Source organism: Platalea leucorodia (assembly GCF_965183815.1).
Source record: "Platalea leucorodia genome assembly, chromosome: 4".
Classification (NCBI taxonomy): Eukaryota; Metazoa; Chordata; class Aves; order Pelecaniformes; family Threskiornithidae; genus Platalea; species Platalea leucorodia.
The window spans coordinates 40,782,596-40,799,196 of NC_138826.1; the positions used below are offsets into that span (position 1 = coordinate 40,782,596).

General features: G+C 41.6%; 1 protein-coding gene across 2 annotated transcripts in view; it reads right to left on the reverse strand.

The window, feature by feature from the left end:
• The window catches only part of PRKG1 (protein kinase cGMP-dependent 1), a gene marked incomplete at its 5' end in the record, with an annotated part of 513,851 nt that overhangs the window by 17,620 nt on the left and 479,630 nt on the right, over positions 1 to 16,601 (reverse strand). For both annotated transcript variants that reach the window (XM_082311201.1, XM_082311200.1), the window contains one exon: positions 13,352 to 13,448. In XM_082311201.1, coding sequence (XP_082167327.1) covers positions 13,352 to 13,448 — 97 coding nt within the window. The remainder of the gene's footprint in view (positions 1 to 13,351; positions 13,449 to 16,601) is intronic.

A 16,601-nucleotide genomic window follows, 5' to 3' on the forward strand; every position in this document is an offset into this window, starting at 1 on the left:
CTCAAATTATTTCAAACAAAAGTCTGTGCAAATCCTTATTAGATATTACAGATTAGATTTGTTTTCTTTCAGCCTGGATTTTTTAAGGTTAGGTTGTCCACAACAAATAATAATGAACAGTGGAACCAAGAAAGTAGCTCCAGTAGCAAATTTGAACACTTCTCGGTCAACTTGGACACGAAACATTAAAAAAAAAAAAAGGAAAAAAAAAAAGGTATTTAGCATTCTAAACTTACTTGAAACATAAATTCCTATTTTCCTAATGCTAATCTGTACTAGACATCAGTGTTAAAAATAAACACAACAACCTGGTGGAGGCTCAGATGAATAAATTCCAATATTTTATAATAAAAGGTAGTATGAATAAATCCCATTGTGTCACCTTCTGCTATTACCATTTTAATACCATGGATTCTGACTACCTAATTTTTGTGTCTTTCATTAAACAGGCTATTTCTTTTATTAATTACTGTTTTTTCAGGATGCCTGGGCACATGATGGAGAGTCTGGGGAAGTAACCTGCTTTCCTATACGTACCTGCACAGATTCAAAATAAATACAGGAAAGGAAATTACTATAAGGAAGCAGAAGACAGTGGTTTTATTTGGTGTTTGATGATGTTATCACTGCCACAAATGTTTAAATATAGAACAATCAGGCAGCTACAATTAGCTAATGCAAGACTTTGACCTAATGCCACAGGAGAATTTAGATCCATTTTCCATTCCCACTCCTGTTGTGCTTCATAACGCAGAGGATTTGGGAGAGTATGAGAGCATGGGGGGATTAATTTGTATTAAATGTGCTGATGCACTAGAACAAGCTGCCAAGCTACAAAATCTAAGGCTTGCATTTTGGATCACCTGGTTGTCTACCTGCAAAATGAATCCTGCAAACTCCTCCTCCTTCTTCAACATGCCTGAGTCCTCCCCTTGCTTTGGAGCTTCTGCCAAATGTGGTAACTGTGAGGACTATCTTTATGATGTGAAGCTGGGGAGCTCCAGGTCATTTCTATTATTGTTACAAACAGTAATTTATAATATTAAGCTCATGATAGTTAACAGAAAAAAAAAACAAAACCATGTCTAATCCCAATCTCATTTCAAAAGTAGAAAAAAAAATATCGAGGAGTCACCTGTACTTTTTATATATATTAAAAAAAGGATTAATGTTGAGAAGATGAGAATGGGCTGCTAAGAACACCCTGTTCTCCAATTATAATGAGAAAAATAGCACAGGGAACCACAGAAGCCACAAGGATTTTGACTCTTGGCTCAGAAGCAGAAGGGTACTTTGGGCTGGAAGCTCAGCCTCCCAAAGAAACCCACCACAAAAATCTCCTAAATGCTTCAGAAAAGGGAAAAGTGTGCAGTTTTCCATGGCAGGCAGTTTGCAAAGGAGCCATCCTTGCTACACAGCTCATGAGATCAGCTTTCACTCACTTGGAAGCAACATCTTGTATTTCAAAGGCCCCAGGACTATTGATTCGGTGGAGACCTGCTGGAGCCTTGGGTTTCAATTGCTCTTCTCCGAGAGCAGCCGAGCCACTAAGAGGATGGACACAGGCTAACCGCCAACCCCCATCTCTCTCAACCTTTTTTTTGCAAGTTAAAAGAATTTCTGGTCCCTTCCCTTCTCCTTTTTTCACTCCTCTCCTCACATTGACCTTACCCGGTCATTGCCCTTACACCAGCACAAAAATCTCCAAAATGATCTCTCTTGGAGATTCCATGCACTGATGGTAAGAGCAAACATCAAGGCCACTGTAAATGCCTACATTCAACAATAGTATTGAAGTTGCATATCTGCTGAAAGGCCCAGTGGCAGGAAAAAGTTATATAAAATTTATAGCACTAAGTATACTCCTTCCCTTTCTCTCCACCTTCACACACACATTTCAGCTTTCAATTTTATGTCCATCTCATCACTGAGCTCTGGCACATGGTCCATGGCTGCAATTCTGTCTCCAACTTGCATGGACTTAATTGCAAAATGCAAAGCAGGCTGAACAGCTAACCTGCACTGACAACAGACCCATACCATCCTTTCTACTGCAATAATCCTCAAAATAGTGAATCTTTGTAAAGCTGTAGTTACTACTGATGCTCTCCTGGTTGGACTTCCTCTCGGTGAATCTGCCTGAGCTCTTGCCCTCTGCTACAAATGAACCTCTGCAGAAGAATATAAGCTCTTTCAGTTGTGGAACAGGAACAGATTTTCTCTCCAAAAGACAAGAAAATGCAATAGGGAGTGTAGTTAAATAAAGCCCAAACACCACCTTAAAGAAGTAACGTACAAAACTAGAGAGAGAAGAGATAAAATTAATTGGGTTGTTCTGCAGGATTCTCATCCAGGAAATGAACTGCATCCCCGTGACAAAAATAACAGCAGAAATGTTGTTTATTACTGAACGAGCCAATTGTAGAAGCAAAATACAATACAAAATAGTTGCTTTTATTTTGCATATATATGTATTTTGCGTATATATTTTTGCATACATATATGCAAAAAACCCCTATAAAATCTATATGGCATATATATTTATATGCATATATAATATAAATATAACATAAAATACATATGCATATGCATATACATATACATTTGGCAAAATATTCTAGTCCAAGCACTGCAGTAATGGGATATCACACGTAGATTTGAAGCTGTGGCTGCATCTTCAACCAGCAGATATTAACTAGACAGGGCTACATGGGAAGAGTCGGACTCATCCATCTTTTAGCCCCTTTCCATCACACGAGCTCACAGTGACTGCTAACCTCATGAAGAGGCAGCTATTCCTGTCCTCCACATGTGACACCCTTCCAGACCTCTTAAGCAAGGAAGCTCCACAACATCAGAGTGGACAGGAGCTGAAGCAAGCAGCTTTCTTCTGTGCCAGCCCCAAAGCTGTCCTCTCCCCACGTGCCTTGCAGTCGCATGTCACTTGGGGAGCGCCATCCACCCGGTGTCATCGCCTCATCATCTCCTCTTTGGCTGTGCTTCAGCATGATGCCCCGTTGCCATGTCACCAGGTGTTTTTTTGGCAGTCTGAGTCACTGTGACAAAGCTACCCCTGAGCAAACCCAAACAGATGGGTCACTATCTGAAAATACGTTCAACCACAAGTTCTCTTGAAGAGGACACGAGGACGTGGCAGGGAAATGGGCTTCATTTTGCTGCTAATAGGTTGAATTCACAGGACTACATTTAACTTCTCAGCATTGAGAAAATAATGCTGCTTCAGTAACTTTAAAAAGTTCAATATGAAGGGGGTGAAGATGTCTTGGTAGCGAGCTGAGTAGAAGAGGAACGCTACAAGATCGGGACAACATGCAAATGCAGGGGAGAAGAAGAAGAGAGGAAGAGAAAAGAAGAGGAGAAGGAGAGATGGAGAGGAGAAGAAGGAGAAGGACAAAAGAAAGAGAAGACATCCAAATTTTCCTGCTTTTCTAAGTCCTTGTTTTGTTAGGCCTCAGCTGGCTTCTCCTGGGCTCCCCGTACTTACACGAAAACGTTGGAACTGCTCCAAAAGCATTGTTTTGCTCTACAGTGTATAAACTTCTGCAACTTCCAAAACACACAGTGCACTCGAGGCCTGATTTTTTATTTTTTTAACACAGCGATAATTCACATACAAATAAATATGGTTTTACACCTTAGCGCTTTTTTAGACTTTCTGGAAAAATGGATATTGATAAGACAAAATCCAGGCCTCGATGGAAAAAAAGAGTAAATGGGTGCATGTGTATGTTTCTTATCCTTCCTTTTTCTCTGTCTCTATTTACTATAAATCATATATGTGTGTTATATATAGTCTGCAATGTAAGCAATTTCCGTGCAACTCCAGTGAGAGCTGAACTGATACAACGCAAGCTGACCTTGAGAATCTGTAAATGTTAATAAATATTTACCAGGATGTAGAACAATCCCCCAAACAAGGATTTATTTTCAGTGAAGACTAGTGAGGTGCCTGAACCTTGTCATACCTAGCCTGAGGATATGCTACCATAACTGCACTTATCTCATTCATGTCTGGTCTTCTATTCCTACATGCTCTTCTAGGAGAAGACAGCAAAGAACCTCTCCTGACTTTCTGAATTCCCATTTACCACAGATGTTGTGCTGTGGGTTACAGCTCTTGCATGGCCATGGGTTTTCCAAGAAGCCTTACAATTATGTTTTTTCTCCAGGGAGCTGCTACAGATAATATTTGCCACTGCGGTATCCCGTGCAGACCCTCAAATCCATGAAAGAGCAACAGACCCAAGGGCATGAAAGCAGAGCTGAACACATATTTATAGTTATAATTTATCCTTCCTTCATTTTGGCAGCTACATAGAGGTTACAACTGGAATGGTGTTTGCCACTTAAAAATCCCCAGATTTATTCTCACTGATATAATGGAGTTATTTGAACATGAACTTTCACAGTGTCTGGACACCGCACTCACAAAAACCTTGCTCATGAGCCTTTTCGGCTCATCTTCAAGGGAGCTGGCCAGGCTCCCAGCTAAATGGGAACACACGCAGTGAGCAGAGTTTGTGCAAGTAAAAAATATTTTGTTTACTCTGGAGATGTGGCTTTTTCCTAAACATGCAGTAACAGTGAGCTTTTAGGAGCTGGACAGAAGCTTTCCTTGAACTCTTGTGTCCACAACTCACAGACAAGTTTCTTGTTGATCACATCTCCTGTTGAACTCCCCACGTGGGCACAGCGATACCTCTGTAACAACAAAGATGCTTTTCCAAAGGGCTTTTGTTAGCTGTGCATTTTGCTATATGTGTATTATTCGGATATAATGGAGCCATAAATCTGTGCTATCATGAAACGTGAATATCTTCGTATCATGTTAAATAATACTCGACTCAATCACAGTGCTTGGGAACTGAGGTGTAAATGCTTTTGCTTGCTGGGTATGTCCAAGGACCTTTATTTTCCGCTGTTTCCCAGCTAGATGCATTTGAACCAACAAAAATAGCAGCAGCTGTTGCTGAGCGCAACACTTGCAAGCTGAGCTCTCCTAATCCCAACAGCTGAACTGCTGCACGAACAAAGCAGCAACTTCTCCCCTCCCAGAGAAAAAGTACAGCATGCTTGTAGTACTAAATATGTTTATGTTCTTCCAGGATGATACAGATTTCCCCATCATAATACAAATCTTGTCTTACAACTTGCTTTCTTCCCAGCATTTCTTGTTATTAGGCAAGTGAGGGAATATCTTGCTTATATTTATGCCTCAAAGCCTACTGTGGTGCCCAGCATTGCAGATCTCTCTGTTAGGGTTTTGAAGGTATTTTGCACATGTCCTTAAGGCCAGACTCAGCCACTCTCCTGACTTAAGGCTTAGAGAGAAATTGTGGTTTGCATATCCAAATTACAAGCATGCTACCTGGTCCTTCTCACTATATCCTTTCCACCTCGTGCTCAACATCACGTTAGTTTTGGGTTAGCCGCATGCTGCGTGCGAACAGGCACGGCGTTTGGACTGGGTTAGACTGGATAATAAGTCAAGACTGAAAAAAAAAGACTAAGATGGAAAGAAAATTAATGGAGTAAAAATTAAGTCTTTGGGATATACTGTAGGCTGAAATTTTGAAGGATGAATCAAGAATTAATTACAAGTGGGCAGCAGGGTGGAAACTGTCCATGACAGTGACCTTTATTTTCTTTGAAAAAGTCTAGATTCAACTGGTTGGGAAAGCACTAAATATCGTATCACAGTCTGAGTGCTATGGGACCCTACAGGAAAATTAATTGCAAAATTACATTCTATGAATACACCTAAGTATACACTAAAAAATGCACAGTTCTTAGAAAACCTCAGCTATTTAACAATTAAAATTGCTTAATCAAATATTGAACTGTGCTAAAATCCTGTAATTCTATGTTTTGATTCCTGTACTGAAAATCGATATTCAATGCTTGACAACTTGCACAACTAAGTTTTTATAAGCAAGGGCATTGGGAAATGTATTAAAATTTATGTCTTTCTATAAAGCCCAGACATAAATATTATTTTTCAAAAATGTCTAGAAGGAAAAGGCTAAAAAGCAGTGAGGAATGTAAACTGTTTCATGCATAAAATCATTCCAATAAAAAGTAAATAGCAGAAGAAGGGTTATATACCTAAAATATGTGAAACCAAATGGAAAAACTCACTACTGTGGTTTCTTGAAAATATCAGGTGGAACTAAACTCTCCAACCCCATACATGATCCAGCCCCACTGCTGAGTTTGGCTTTGTCTGCAATATAGCACCTATTTTTACGTCTTATTCCTATCTCAAACCGGAGCTGAAGCCTCTGGCTTGACAGCTCATATCCTTATCTGGCCTCTGACAGTATTTGATGGGCTACAAATGGCATATCATCTTTCCAAATTTTGACAACATCCTTTCCATTAACAGACAAGTCCCAAGAATATGTTTCCATCTACAAAGGATATATTTAATTCCATTAGGAATTAAAAATCAAAGGAAAAATAAAAAAATAGCTCTGCAGTGGTCCAGCCCCATCTGACAGTATCATTAAAATTAAGCATCCTGCATATAGCTAAGAAGGAAAGGAAAAAAAAGGGCCAAATCTTCATAACCAGCATTTTGCTCAGCTCAGTAGCAGTAGTTTCATTGTCAGATGAATGTGGGATTTACTCAGGTACCTGATCTTCAAATCCCTCACTTAAATCTCAATTTCCTCACCTTGACAACACCAAAGTGCCCATTCTTTCAAAAGGAAGGAGGCCAAAGGATTCCTGACAATTAAAAATAAAAATTAAGAGATAGAATCATAGAATCATAGAATCGTTAAGGTTGGAAAAGACCCTTAAGACCATCGAGTCCACCGTTAACCTATCACTGCCAAGTCCACCACTAAACCATGTCCTCGAGCACCACGTCTACCCATCTTTTAAATACCTCCAGGGATGGAGACTCAACCACTTCCCTGGGCAGCCTGTTCCAATGCCTGACTGCCCTTTCGGTGAAGTTTTTCCTAATACCCAACCTAAACTTCCCCTGGCGCAGCTTGAGGCCATTTCCTCTCATTCTATCACTCATTACTAGGGAGAAGAGACTGACCCCCACCTCGCTACAACCTCCTTTCAGGTAGTTGTAGAGAGCAATAAGGTCTCCCCTCAGCCTCCTCTTCTGCAGGCTAAACAACCCCAGCTCCCTCAGCCGCTCCTCACAAGACTTGTGCTCCAGACCCTTCACCAGCTTCGTTGCCCTTCTTTGGACACGCTCCAGCACCTCGATGTCCTTCTTGCAGTGAGGGGCCCAAAACTGAACACAGTACTCGAGGTGCGGCCTCACCAGTGCCGAGTACAGGGGCACTATCACCTCCCTGGTCCTGCTGGCCACACTATTCCTGATACAAGCCAGGATGCCACTGGCCCTCTTGGCCACCTGAGCACACTGCTGGCTCATGTTCACGCAGCTGTCAACCAACACCCCCAGGTCCTTTTCTGCCAGGCAGCTCTCCAGCCGCTCCTCCCCCAGCCTGTAGTGTTGCATGGGGTTGTTGTGACCCAAGTGCAGGACCCGGCACTGCGCCTTGTTGAACCTCATGCAGTTGGCCCCGGCCCAATGATCCAGCCTGTCCAGGTCCCTCTGTAGGCCTTCCTACCCTCCAGCAGATCGACACTTCCACCCAACTTGGTGTCATCTGCAAACTTACTGAGGGTGCACTCAATCCCCTCATCCAGATCACCAATGAAGATGTTGAACAGGACCAGCCCTAACACTGAGCCCTGGGGAACACCACTCATGACTGGTCGCCAACTGGATTTGACTCCATTCACCACCACTCTCTGGGCTCGGCCGTCCAGTCAGTTTTTAACCCAGCGCAGACTGCGCTTATCCAAGCCGTGAGCAGCCAGCTTCTCCAGGAGAATGCTGTGGGAGACAGTGTCAAAGGCCTTACTAAAGTCCAAGTAGACAACATCCACAGCCTTCCCCTCATCCACTAAGCAGGTCACCTTGCCATAGAAGGAGACCAGGTTACTGAAGCAGGACCTCCCTTTCATAAACTCATGCTGGCTGAGCCTGATCCCCCGGTTGTCCCACATGGGCCGCGCAATGGCACTCAAGATGATCTGCTCCATGACCTTCCCCAGCACGGAGGTCAGACTGACAGGCCTGTAGTTCCCCGGATCCTCCTTCCGACCCTTCTTGTAGAAGGGCATCACATTTGCTAACTTCCAGTCAGACCTCCCCGGTTGACCAGGACTGCTGATAAATGATGGAGAATGGCTTGGCAAGCTCCTCTGCCAGCTCCCTCAGTGTCCTCAGGTGGATCCCGTCTGGCCCCATGGACTTGTGGGCATTCAGGTGGAGGAGCAGGTCAGTGATTGCCACCTCTTCGACAACTGGGGCTTCATTCTGCATCCTATCTCCATCTCCCAAAGAGACTTCAAAGAGAAGACTGATCTTTCTAATAAAAAGCTTTGTAATGGCTGGAACAAAAGGATAGCTATGCAATTGGAAATTTCCACTAATAAATATCTGAATTATGCATCTGTTAGTCTATTGGAAGACAATTACAGTGTTTTTTTCCTCACCATCTAATTAATACACTAATGGTTTTGTTTACAAAACAGGCTAGAGGCTATAATAAATTTAATTGCATTTCATAATCTGTGGCCAGATTTCTCTTAAAACACACATAAAAATGAAAAATGCCGTAGTGTCCATTTTAAAAAGGTCTTGTATAGCCCCAGTAAAATGTGGCTGAAACTAAGACTTCATTTTTATGTGTATGTCTTTATTAATCTCCATATTGTAAAGGAGTTTAGCTCTTAGTGGCCACCATCAAGCCAAAAGGACTTCAAGGGTATCTGTCTAGTATATGGCACCATAAAACACTTTCATTAATGGCTTGTATTATGAAATAAGAAGAATGTTATTAACTTTGCACCTATTAAAATCAAGCCAGAGAGGGCTGGGAGCACCTTTGAGAAGGGTAAGGGAATTCAAACTACTTTTTACAAATTGAAGCAATGACTTGAAATAAAAAAGACACCATTTAGTAGTGGCAAAGTGCTGCCCCTAGTTGTCCAGCTCTACCTGAGCAGAAGGTCCAGGTTGGACTAACGTGTCTGGTTTGGGCATCACTCCAAAGAGGCGAGAGCCAGCTGGAGACTGAGGAACAAGAATGATCACGGGCCTGGAAAGCATGAATTAGATATAATGCTCAAAAGAAGCACATTTATTCTTTTAAAGAAAAGAGTTCTTCAGGTTCACGTGATAATGGTCTTCAAATACATACAACCCTGCCTCACGGGTTGTATGTATTTGTATTTCAAGCCTACTACAGGCTACAGCAGGGAGATGTTAAATATTAGGAAAAACCTTCCTGGGAACCTCCTTCCCTAAAGACTTCAGCAACAAATTAGGGAAAACTGATCAGAAGTGGTTAGGTATATTTGACTCTGCCTGGATGATGATCTCTTTAGGTCCCTTCTAGCCTGAGGTTTAATGACCATATGGTTGAATTATGTGCTCTAAGTGCCACTGACTTCCGCAAAACTGCTGAACGTTAAAACATATGATTAAATGTTTTGTCAAGTCAGGGCTAAAAACTGAGACTGTCCTTAATCTGCCTATTGCCTGCTGCCTTCCGGATGTCCCAAGCCATATGGTACCCATAGGAGTGCAGAAGTCATAGCTCCCTCCAAGCTTGCATACATGCAGGGACAGTGGGTAAGTCTATAGGTTTTCACTGGCATATCTGTCCTGAGAAGTGAACAAAGATGTAGCTGAAACCAAGTCTCAATCAAGCTTGTGATGGGGTGTGAAGAAAAGATACTATTTTTGCAATTTTATAACAACAGGAGTTATTTAAAATCTTCTCCTTCCTCCATCTCTGAGTGATTGTTGGAAGTTATAACTGCATAAATCAATACAAAAAGGCATGTGTTCAGGCATGGACCTGATTTTCAGTCTACCTGTGCTCAGCCATCACCTACATGAACTGATTTCACAGCAATGACTCTAACCCTGTATGTTCAATACATTTATTTCAGAGCTGTCTAAAATGATCTTGATTTAAATCCAAAATAACTGACCTGGGGCAGATAATCATCTGAAACAGAGGACTTAAATTAAAAGGAAATTAAAGAACAAAGACAAGAGCAATAAAGTTCAGGAGAGATGATTTATGAAGGCTGAGGACACCTGACCTACATCCCTGTCCTCTGCAAAGCCGTGCTTGGTGGGATATGAACCAGAGATGACATACTCGTTCCCTGTTCCAACGTATTATTGAGGCACCTGGATCCCAAAACAGACGATGCTCAACTGACACAGTACTGAGAAGCTGAGTTGCAAAAAATAATGGAGGCATCTGTTAATCTGTGCTATTAAAAAACAAGAAGTCACTCCTACTGTTTTCTTTCTGCCCTGCTAAGGGAGGTGTCCACCAGCTGGGCGAGGCGTGTCCCCGGAGCAGCTTGCGCCTACTTGGCAGCCCTCCGAAATGCAGGAGGGCTGTCCTAGGAATGTGGCACTGGCTGGCCCTGGGCAGACTGTGGTCTCTCCAACCCGCCTGTTTGCTTTTCAAACATTGAGGATCACACAGGTCCTGCTGTAAGTGAACAAAAGCCTTTATTTGCTCTTGTTCCAGCGGCAGAGCTGGTCCTCGTCTAAAATAGCACAGCCACTACTCAGCTGGTTTCCCTCCTCGAGAGAAGCCTGGTTAAAAGCTAATAACATAGTCCAGTTGGGAATGAAGAAGGAGAACAGCATCCATAAGGACAAGGCATATTGCAAGAGGCATCAGGCAGCCATCAAAAAACTGAGCAAATGATGTACAACACCAATGCAAATCTATTGGAAATGTCTTGACATACAAAAAATAAAACTACCTAGTAAAATGAGACAAGAAAGATATTCCACATGTAATCTCCATAGAATTGAAAATTATTTAAATTTTAGGCTGTCTCACCTAAAAGCCATGTACTTGTGTACGAATGCATTGAAGGGGTGACCTCTCCAAACAGCCAGCATTCATAGAGGTGTCTGGAAAACCAGCGTATATTGATACAAACCACAGCTGGAAATTACAACGCAGGCCAATGGGAGCGTTATTCCTTCTTGGCCAGCAAGACCCAAACTAAACCCGAGACATTCCAGTTTCCAACCAGACACCACCCGTTGCCCTCTTGAAGGATATGGAGATGCCCCAGGGCGGGGGCTTGCCCACAGTGGCCAAGGTTAAGCTATAAAAATCCTCTTCTTTGCAATGTACTTTATTTATTTGATCAATTTTGCTCTTGGAAAACACAAAAATGTGAATGAATTCTAGGAACAAATTTCAATGCTGCTGTGCACCAGCAGGCTACTGTAACACACTCAGGCAATAAAAGGGTCAATTCCTCTGATACGTTTTGCATTAGTTCATTTTATAGCCTTAAATTATAAAACATTTTTCATGGAGAAGATAGAAACATGAGGCAGCAATTCAAGGCTCAGTTTTGACACAAAAGAATATTTTCTTGTTTTCATAACAAAATTTCCCTTGGTGGTAAAGAAAAATAGTAAAATCTGAAGTGTTAAGCTAAACTTTTAAATATCTTTTATCCTTCTGTGTGTAATTCAGTATTATTTAAGAACTACAGAAAATGACCTTAACCAGCACTTTCTTGCTTAGGAGAAGGGGACCCACCCCTGAAGAAAACCCCTATGAGGCGATGGAAACATTTCTCCCATCAGTAGCCTTCTGCAGGGCTGCTTCTTCTTCACACCTGGCCAAGTGTCACGCATGGATAAGATTTGGTTTTTGTCAACATGTTAAAGCTTCCAAATTAACTCTGTGAGCAGCCAGAGGTAGAGGACTGGCCCATGGTCATCAATAGCACAGTCCAATTTGTTTGTGTATCTGTGCGGTTTGAGGGTTCCATAAACAATCCTCATGAAGACAAATGCACGCACCTTCCCAGGAACATCCTGAGGTTTTTCAAAGCTTGACAGCATGCATCAAAAAAGCCTTAAAAATGAAAACAAACCTCACAAAGTCCTCTACAAGATTCAAAACAAGCCCCAAACTGGTGGGTCCCTCACTACAGGTCACTTCAGGTGGTGAAGCCAGCAGTGATGTTAATTTAGGAGACAAATCTCCTGAGCTTTATGCTATTGTCAACAGAGGGGGAAGGGCCTTCGAAAGGGAGGTTGAGTGCAACCTGAATTAAACTCCTATTCTAAAGCATCCTCCACAGCAGATTACTATAGAAGGAGTGGGGCAAGGACAGCCTTCCTAGGCTACGGGTGAGCTCCCGTGACCGTCTTCCAAAACAACAGTTGCTAATATCAAATAAATAAATAAACAAAAAACCAAACCCAAACCGCAGGAAGGGACCAGCATTGTCACGGAAAATGCTTTCCTCCACATGATTTTACATACATCCAAACAGGAAAAGACAGAAATAAATCACATGGAAGAGCAAGTTGCACTTTTAACACACAATTTACCCATTACGTCACAAATAATCACCAAAACACTTGATTTTGCCAGTTTTCCAATTCCCAGCACTACGGGTGCGTTTGGCTCCCACAGGGTTGCGGAGTGGGGATTTCCCCAAAGTTTTGTGATGGCAGCAGTAAGTGTTCACTTTTCTGCCCCTAACTTACAGGAGTTCCTAACATACTCTACTGGTGTCCGGTATCAGAAGCTCCTCCATGGTCCGCACTGTGATGTAAAGTAAGCTCTGTCTTTCCATTATAAGTTTTTATATTTACATGATATTACAAACAGGTCATGCAACGGCTGCCATTTCAGTCTCCTCCTGCTCAGGCTTTGTTTTAAAACAGACTACAGAGCTCTAAGCCCAAGCAGAGCAAAAAGCAAGCTCAGGTTTTTCCCCTTCTCTAAAATTCTGAAAAAAATAAGTAGTTTTCTGTGAAGTGTTGTCATAGTTCAGACGCTGAATACACAGCTTTTGTGATATCCAAGTCTATCTCTGGACCTGAATTAGAAACTGCTTAGAAGAGACAACATACCGTTACTCCAGTTTTGGCTAAGTAAGATTTTAGGTTGCTCTTTCAATCTTAGCACTCAACAGCCGCACAACTCTTCAGGTTATTTTTAAAAGGCAATCAATGCCATAAACATAGGACCACTTGGAGAGAGAAGACGTGTGCTCCTCTTTCAACCTAGTACATAAATTCTTCTTCATTACTGCAAAGCATTTATTTGTGCTTTTTTATTTACTGGAAAATGTAATTCAGCTTTCTTCAACCACTGGAAAATATATAATCCCATCACATAATTTTCTTCCAGTTATTTGGGTATAATAACAAAGAAAAATTTAAAGACTCATAACACAGTACACAAACTTCAAAGAAGAAAAGGTTACCTACCAGCTCAACTCGTCCAAACCCTCCGACTCCAAGGGTGTCAATGATGTTGAAATCAGACAGTTTCAGGTTGGCGAAGAAGGCAGCTTCGGCTTCGTATCTGGATTTTTTTATGCGAAAAAACGGAAATTTCTTAGAGGTGCAAACATGAGTACTGCGCAATACCGTACCCGAATGGCATGAGTGTGGAACAGCCTTTACCTGCTTAATTTCCATCTTATCTCTTACAGTTTGCTTTTATTCACACTCATCGTTTTGCTGGTCCCAATTATAGCATTGCTCCGATGTGCACGGTTTTCCAAGTGAGAAAAGCAAACATGCCTACAATGCAAATGTCTGGTACTGCAATTCAGCTCCAGCTACCCAGCGAATGCTACATTTTGATATTGTCTATTGATCTTCTTGTGGGTGGGTTTTTTTTGGTGTCTTTAAGTATTTTTGGAAGATAAAGTCTCTCACAGGAGTTTCTCTTATCCACAGGCTGGCAGTAGTTTCTATAAATGTTTATTGAAAGTGGCAAGATCATTAAGGTCCCTGGAGAGAAATCACAGCCAGGTTTTATGAAATCAGATCCGATAAGCTGCGGGCTGGTGTGCAAATGCCTGAAATGAATGACTTCAGTCACATATCAACATTCCTACAAGAACATCTTCACTTCTTTTCCTCCTATAAACTCACTTGGAGTAGACGTCCCAACCCAGGAGGTTCCAAAATCCAGATGCTCTCTCTTAAGCCCATGTCCAACTGGCTTGCAACACAAGTTCACCAAGCCCTTGACTAAGGAAGCATGCAAATCGAACACATGCAAGCCTGCCAAAATAAGCTTCCCATGACTATCCTCATGAATATGATTCCTCTAAAATAGCTCCTTGTCAAGGTTTATGGTATTTTTAGAAAGGCTCGGAGGGGAAATGGATGAACTGGATCCACCCACTCAATAAAGTCTGACATTCAGCTGCTGGAGAAGTCCCTGTGCATGTACAACCTTTGGCCGCTGGTGACACAGACTTGTATGGGAAAAGAGCATTGACGGGATTATGGAGAGAGGCATGGAGGCTGTAAAGGGGGAGTTGGCTTGGTTTTCAGTACTTAATTATAGCCATAATATCTTGCAATGAACAGATAGACCATAATCCGCTATTTCACCTGGATGCTTCATTTGTGCATGATAACGCTAGTGTTAAGATAAAACATCACAGTGTTAGCCACAATCATATATACGTATCCGCCTGTCTATCTTTTTAACATACCCTGTGCATCATGCCTGTCTCTAATTCAATAATGGAATGGAATTGATTTACTGACTTATTCCCTTCAAACCACCTTCTTTAGTGTATTTAAAACTGCAATGACATTGGGGGAGAAAGAGAAAAAAAATTTTGAAGTTAAAAGGGCAAAATAAAAAAAGGTGTCAAGAAAGGTGAAAGGTCACATCATCAAGCCCCAAATCCAATGCAATAAAGCACAATTTTATCTCGGGAGTGCTGCTGACAAATTACTTAAGCTCTGCTTTATTATTTATACTGTCACCAGATCCTCTCGGTGACCTTGCTCCTGTGGTCACAGCAGCCTGATGCATCTGATTTTGGAAACTGATCAGTACCGAGCCTGCTTTGAACTTGGGATAACCTTGTGTGACACAGCTGCTTATCGATCGCTTTATACTCATCATGAGGTGCATACTAAACCTGTCACCAAAAACCTCTGCTAAAGGAAAGACATATTTATACGTTCCCCTAAATCACAGCAGACACATCATTTTAGGGGTGACAGAACAATGAGATGAGTCTAATTTTCATGATAAATGTAATTTATCATGATAATGTAATGTAATTTATCATGGTAATGTAATTTATCATGATAATGTAATTTTCATGATAAATGTATAGACAGCGCATGAGTTATCTTTCGCATTCCTGACCAGTTAAATACCCTTAATGATTTATAATTGCTAGGAAGTTGAAATCCCATCATGGAAAATTTCCTTTCAACAGTCAAACAACGGATACAAAACTTCAGGTCAAGAAGCTCTGCATCACCGTGGCCCAAGGCTTGGAGCCTCCCTTCTTGATGGAAGGAGGCAGGAAAGAAAATGCGGAAGGAAGCCATCTCATGTTCCCAGGGAAGCAGGGGACCAGCTACCCAGTCTTCTGCCCTGGGCAACTAGTGAGGATTTCTCAATGCTGAGCAAGCAGGCCATGAGAGATGGCAAACAGCAGCTGTGTCAGAAGGGTTAGGGTCTCCAAAAACATATGAGATAGAGACGGGAAATGTTTTTTTTCCCCTATAACACCTCTTATCCTGAAAGATGGCTAAGTCCTACAAAAATGATGCATAGTTCGCATCACGCAACGTGAGAGGACAAAAACTAGGTAAGACGTGGCACGGTGCTGGCAAGGCAAGCAGGACCATAGTCCCAGCCCCTGCAAATTCCACCAATTCTCCTGAAAATCCCTAAGTTCGATGGGAGATGGGATCTGCCACTCCAGTCCCAACTTCTTCACTGTTTTTGTGTGTTGAGTGGCAGAAGCTGAAAGCTCTGCTTATGGCTTTTAAAGTAAAAAAATGTGTTCATTTATTATTTTGCTTTAAAAATGTACTTGCAGCATTATTGTGATTGCTTTTTGAAGTCTCTTGGCTAATTCTCTTTGACAGACTGCTTATGTGTAGTTAGTACATACAAGTGCAATGAAGCATATAAAACAAATTGGATGCAGTTTTCTACATACTGTGCAACAGGCATCCAAAAAACAAAAGAAATTCCGAAAATATATAGTGAAACCAAAATTTGTGTAAAATCAATCAAGGCAGCCCTTCACATGCTTAGTAACAACAGTCACGTCTGAATTCTGTTTTATTCCCAGCTACAAAGGTCAAAGTCCACTTTCAAATCAAAATCCTGTAAATTAACCGGAGTTATGCACTTCAGCCCTGCAAAGCTTAAGAATAAATCTCTTCAGTCACTGAAATAAAAACACTGAAATGCAAATATTCCCAAGCCATCTCCTAAATCAGAAATCAGGGGATAATCCTCATCCTGAAATTTAGAATATGAATTCAACTTCTGTCCTTCAACTTCCTTAATTTGAGCACGCCGCTCCCTAAACAGAAACTCCCAGGGTTTTGTGATCATCGCTCGACAAAGTTATAGTGAAAAAACATATGTGATATCTTAATTTTATCACCTCCAAAAGAAAAGGGACCCTTTCAAGGCATTGGGAGGACAGTACAAAGAAGTACAAAAGAAGTTTAA